Below are 6,000 nucleotides of genomic sequence, written 5' to 3'. Positions count from 1 at the left end.
TATTTAAATACAAAATCTTTATTAAGACTTTAAGATCTTGTACATAAAATCTCATTGCACATTAATGTGGCAGACACTGTCAGACAGCGAACCTGGATATGGCTAATTAACACCTAGAGATTTCATGGTAACTCTTATAATCATGTACTTTAGCAACACTGCAGTGGTTCGTACCTTTACACATTTGAAATCTAATGTGATGCATGTAGACATATGCCTATCCTCTGGATTATCTTCACATGGAAGACTGCAAAAACATTTCCATATCGACATCACCATCAACCTGAACCCTAATGCATCTTATTCTATACTTCTCTCCCAAACGGAAAAACATAATTAAAGATCAAACGGAACTAAAGATCAGTTTGAGACACTAAAGTACCGTAAATTTCCACAGAGGATGAAAATAAAACATATATTGTGAATTACACTAAAAATGATATTAGCAGTTACAGTAAGACCCATAACAAGATTTCCCTTCACTGATGTAAAACAAAAACAAAACAGCATGCAAAAAAATAGACTTATCGTATCCCTTTGACACACACGCACACGCACACACACACACACACACACACACAAATCTCTAAAGGTGCTTTACAGATGATTTGTCGGAGAAACAACACATTTCTATTTCATATTACACCAAAAATATATTGCATTAATCTAGAAATTATTTATGATTTTATATTTCTACAGAAATAATGTGCCTGATTTCATCACAGCATTTTACACATATTGTCGCAAAGCAACTTCTATTGAAATGCAGCAAGTTACTGAGAGAAATACAAAACGACCAAAGGTCAACTACTGACTATTTCCTGTCCACCAACATTTTATCACCAAAATCCTTCCTTTAACTCTTCAAAACAGACTTCCTTTAATAGACTAGATAGATAAGAATCAAGGCAGAAAATCTGCCATCTTGCAGTCATCAGCTCTGATGTTATGGAAATTATAGTAGACATGAAATCGAAACTATTGCAGATTTAGAATGAGTCATCTCTTAAATTTGGCCTTTAAATACTTCAAGACATTCTTTACTTTCTGTGCATACAAATCTCACAATGCAGTGCAAGTTTCAAGTCACAAACAGTCGGACCGTTGATTTCACAGGCCATCAAAATGGCAACAGCATTGCATCATCATTACAACATCAACAGTTGAGGTCAAAAGTTTACATACACCTTGCAGAATCTGCAAAATGTTAATTATTTTACCAAAATAAGAGGGATCATACAAAATGCATGTTATTTTTTTATTTAATAAAAGATATTTCACATAAAATACATTTACATAGAGTCAATAAGAGAAAATAATAGTTGAATTTATAAAAATGACTATTTTCAAAAGTTTACATACACTTGATTCTTAATACTGTGTTGTTACCTGAATGAATTTTTTGTTTAGTAATAGTTGTTTTTTGTTTGTCCCGAACAGTTAAACTGCCCCCTGTTCTTCAGAAAAATCCTTCAGGTCCCTCAAATTTTGGGAAAGGGACAACTGAGGGACTCATATGCAACTATTACAGAAGGTTCAAACGCTCACTGATGCTTTCGAAGAAAACACAATGCATTAAGAGCCGGGAGTGAAAACTTTTTAAATTCGAAGATCAGGGTAAATTTAACTTATTTTGTCTACTGGGAAACATCCAAGTATCTTCTGTAGCTTCTGAAGGGCAGTAATAAATGGGGGAAAAAATTATATATAGGCAAATTAAGAAAAATGTACAAATCTTAATTCTGTTCAAAAGTTTTCACCCTCCGGCTCTCAATGCATTGTGTTTCCTTCTGAAGCATCAGTGAGTGTTTGAACCTTCTGTAATAGTTGCATATGAGTCCCTCAGTTGTCCTCAGTATGAAAAGATGGATCTCAAAGTCATTGTTAGAAAGGGTTCAAATACACACACACACACATACACACACACACACACACACACACACACAAAATAACAGCTGTGGATCATTCAGGTAACAACACCGTATTAAGAATCAAGTGTATGTAAACTTTTAAACAGGGTAATTTTTATAAATTCAACTATTATTTTCTCTTGTGGACTATATGTAAACGTCTTTTATGTAAAATATCTTAATCAGGTCAGTAAAATAACATGATTTTTGTATAATACCTCTTATTTTGGTAACATAATTAACATTTACAGATTCTGCAAGGTGTATGTAAACTTTTGACTTCAACTGTATAATCCCCGTCCATTCACTTGCCATTCCAACAACATAAATACATTCGCAAAACAAAGACAAGCCAATCGTATTACAACGAATCCCCAGAATCCACGAAAAGCACCTTAGAATCAGCTAAAATGTCCTAAACGTCCCGCATAGACATGTTTCTACCAGCTACAACAACTGAAATTGATCACAGCTCTCACCACGGGAAGCACAGATGATGTGAAACATTTTCAGCAAAGTATTTCAGCATCTAACAGTCACAAATAAATTGTCAGAATTCAGCATGACACATTTTTGTCCAAGGTAGATGAATAAAGTCACCTGAAAAGCAAAAAAAGCATTGCAATGCCCTTGTGGCTCGAGCTTGTTGATGAATGAAGACCATTTTTTAATCACAGATATCCATCAGCTCCCAGTTTTCTAGAACTGTTCTGAGGTTTGAGTTCAAGAACACTCTGGTGTTCCCGCTCTCAAAGAGAATTCCGATTGGCTCAAGATTTGACTGGCGGCCGTGCGTGGCCTATAAAGGAAGGGTGTGGGCAGAGCTCTTTGGTGATGAAAAGCAAATGTTTTGGTTTCTCTATACAGTGAAGGCAAAATGGAGAGCATAGTGATCACTAAGAACTCTGGGTGAACAAAAGCCCGTTGACATCCACAACATCGAAGTTAAAGGCTAACTGTAGATTAATAAAGGCCTAAACTCACAAAGTTTGCAGTGAAACATTGGCTAAGCCATGCAAACAGAACACAAGTAACACACTACCAGCAATCATTTAATCTAAAACTATATATATTTCTCAAAAATAGGCTATGCTATACCTGTACCATACTGTACACTATAAGCATTTATATAGGAGAGATTCAAGCAAGCAGAAATCTATTGTATGTTTGAATCTCTCTGCTGATGATGGCTTAGAAATGAGAGTTAATGAAAAGAAACTAGCACTTAAGCTAATGCTAGCATTTAAGTTCCCTTAAAGCAGCCAAAGTGAGTCATTTACTAAATGACTCTTATGAATCATTACATTAAGAAGTTCAAAAGACTCAGTTTGATTCTTAGAGCTGCCGTTTAGTGCAAGAATCAAACTGAAAACCACACACATACGATTCACATGATTCTACAGAGCTGGTGAATGATTGGACAGCTGGTTTAAAGCTCTGCGTGCTGATTGGTGCAAAATGGAGGTATGAAGTGCCTGTCCAGTTCGCACCCCTTCTCTCTGCTGTGACGTTTATGGTGAAAGGTATCTGAGATGAGTGGCTCAGGTGAGTTAAAGGTAATAGGACCAAACATAAAGTGTGATAAAGGTCAGTGGCCACATGTCAAGGCTGAGTCTGTGTGATAGAGCTAAGGTGAAAGGTGGTGGTTCAGTACACGCAGAGGTCAGGGAACTTCATTTCGTAGACTGGCACAGACTGGTACTGGGCGTGGCCTGACGTCACCGTCACGGTGCCCGATGGGCTCGGGGGAGGGCTGATTAGAGATGAGGAGACAGAATGCCCAATCAAACATCAGTTCACACTGAAAACAAGTAATTATTAGGAATGTAACAATATTATCAATATTGTGATATCGTGATAGCAAAACTGTCTTGATATTATCGTGGTCACATAACGCAGGGCGACCAAAGCTACTGTGTGTGATTATGAAAAAATATTTAGGAGCACCAGTGCGACTGACCTGATCAGCATATTTGTGTTTGCACTGATGGGAGCTTCAAAGGTTTCTGTGTTTTTGCAACGTTGAGGGAGTTTGTAAATGAGATACTGATTTAATACAATTAAATAAGCAAGAAGTTAATATTAAGTGACTTACATTGTCTGACTATAACACTGTTGCTTGATTTTGCTCTATTTTTTTGTCAAAAATAGTTTGAAACAAGTCACAACTGAGCCGCTGTGCATCTTCATTCAAACACAACGGTGTTTTGTTTATAAATAAACGTGCGTTTTTAAACGATTCTAGTGAGTCAATGATTCAATTTCCCATTCATAAAGAGAGTCACTTGCTTTATTCCTGAATGAATCAGCCGTTAAAACGAAGCAAATGAATGATTCAGCAATTAAATCAGCGACTTGCTGCCACCTACTGGCAGATTTTATTTCATTTTTAAAGTATCTTTTTAGTTATTTAAATCATTTAATATTTCTATATTCAAAATGTTATATTTAAAACATTAATCTCAACATGAATTTATGAATTTGATTGCACGCATGCCACTTCTGAGCCTCATTAAACATGAAAATATACCTACAAGCCACTTTTGTGTTCTTCTGTGCCACCTCTGCAGTACAAATTAATCATAGAAAAGTAAGCATAGAGCCCTGTGATGATATGAAACGACAGGTCTTCTTGCAAAAATTGTAGTTTTTAAAATATATTTAAACTTCTTATTCTAACATAAAAGATCTTTAAAGTTGCATTTTGAGCCATTATGCTTTGACACAGTACCTGTCAAACGAGCTAAGAACCGAAAGTGCAATATGGCTTAATCCCTTCATCAAGTCTGTTTTTGCTTCACGTTTCAAAGCAAAGTGCGCACTTCGTTCAGGCGGTCTGCTAGTGATCCGGTGTTTTCCGTGCCTCAGAACGGCTCAGTTTACAATGAATGAATGCAGTGAACTCGTTTATTGCATGTACTGTGAGTTAAGTGTGTTTAGGAACGCAATGGCCAACAGTTATTACAGCATTTCACTAGTTTTTTTAGTTAGACACATTTTTGTAAGCCTGTTTTCACTGAACCTGGAGTTTCCTCTTCAAAATAAAAGCTCTACTGTCATTTCCATCAAAATAAAAGCTTAAAAGTGCAGTGCAATTTTTTTTACACTATATGGCTATTACTGTCGTTGTTATTATTATATTCCAATTTGTTTGGCTTCAAAAAAAACACCAGTGTGAATGTAATTTAGACTGAGACAGTATATTACAACTAAAAAGAGGATTGAGTCACCTTTAAGTTCAGGTACAAGTCAGTTCACTGATTTTTTCTGACTTAATTTTCTTAGTTAGGGTTGGAGCTCTTAATTTTTAACTCTCCAAGTGCATCAGAGAGAAGATTTTAAATTTTAAAATGTGCAAAATGTTACCTTTTTTTTCAATTCTTCATTTGTCTTTTTTTTTAAATATCGCAATAAACAATCGAGGACTTCATATTGCAATATTATTGTATTGTGAGATTTTGATATCGTTACATCCCTAGTAAATGTTCTTGAATAGTGAACTTTCTGAAATGTCAACTTACCGAATGGTGAGTTCAAATATCTGAGCCAAACGATCGTGCAGCATGTTGGCCTAAAAACACACACAGGAAGTTCAAATGCTGCATCAGTGGCTCCTAATTACCACAATTAAATCTTACATCAACTATACCTAATAAGCTAACAATATGTAAGGTCATGCATCTTAAAAAAAGTTCTTTCAGAAAAAGTCAGAAATAGTTTAAACAAACCCCCATGTTTTTTGCACTTTGACAAAATTAATGACAGAATTTTCTATTTTCGTAAACTATCCCTTTGAAACAACAACAAAAAATGCTATATATATTTCATCACATTGGTGCATGCCTACTCTGTTTTTTCCAGTGTTTTGATTTAAATACAAACAAGCTGATAGGCAGAAGACACAAGCTGTACCTTGGACTCGCAGTGGGCGGCAATCTCCTCAAACGGCGCTTTCTGGAACTTCTCCATCACCTGCCGTCTCCTTTCTCTTTCCTGTTCCTCCAGACCTGTGGTATCTGAAAGAGATGGAGCAACATCAGACGAAAGCACACACAAACACACGCACCAACACCGAGCAGACACTAATCCA

The 6,000-nt window shown here is 36.0% G+C and overlaps 1 protein-coding gene across 3 annotated transcripts in view; it reads right to left on the bottom strand.

Annotated features, from left to right (window-relative positions):
• efr3a (EFR3 homolog A (S. cerevisiae)) overlaps window positions 1–6,000 on the bottom strand; it is a 48,941-nt gene continuing 42,941 nt past the window's right edge. For all 3 annotated transcript variants that reach the window (XM_051127082.1, XM_051127064.1, XM_051127072.1), the window contains 3 exons: window positions 5,823–5,926; window positions 5,432–5,481; window positions 1–3,663 (listed from right to left, as the gene is read on the bottom strand). In XM_051127082.1, coding sequence (XP_050983039.1) covers window positions 3,558–3,663; window positions 5,432–5,481; window positions 5,823–5,926 — 260 coding nt within the window. In that variant the 3' untranslated portion in view covers window positions 1–3,557. The remainder of the gene's footprint in view (window positions 3,664–5,431; window positions 5,482–5,822; window positions 5,927–6,000) is intronic.

Source organism: Labeo rohita, chromosome 2 (assembly GCF_022985175.1).
Source record: "Labeo rohita strain BAU-BD-2019 chromosome 2, IGBB_LRoh.1.0, whole genome shotgun sequence".
Lineage (NCBI taxonomy): Eukaryota > Metazoa > Chordata > Actinopteri > Cypriniformes > Cyprinidae > Labeo > Labeo rohita.
This window is presented reverse-complemented; position numbering and strand designations above follow the sequence as displayed.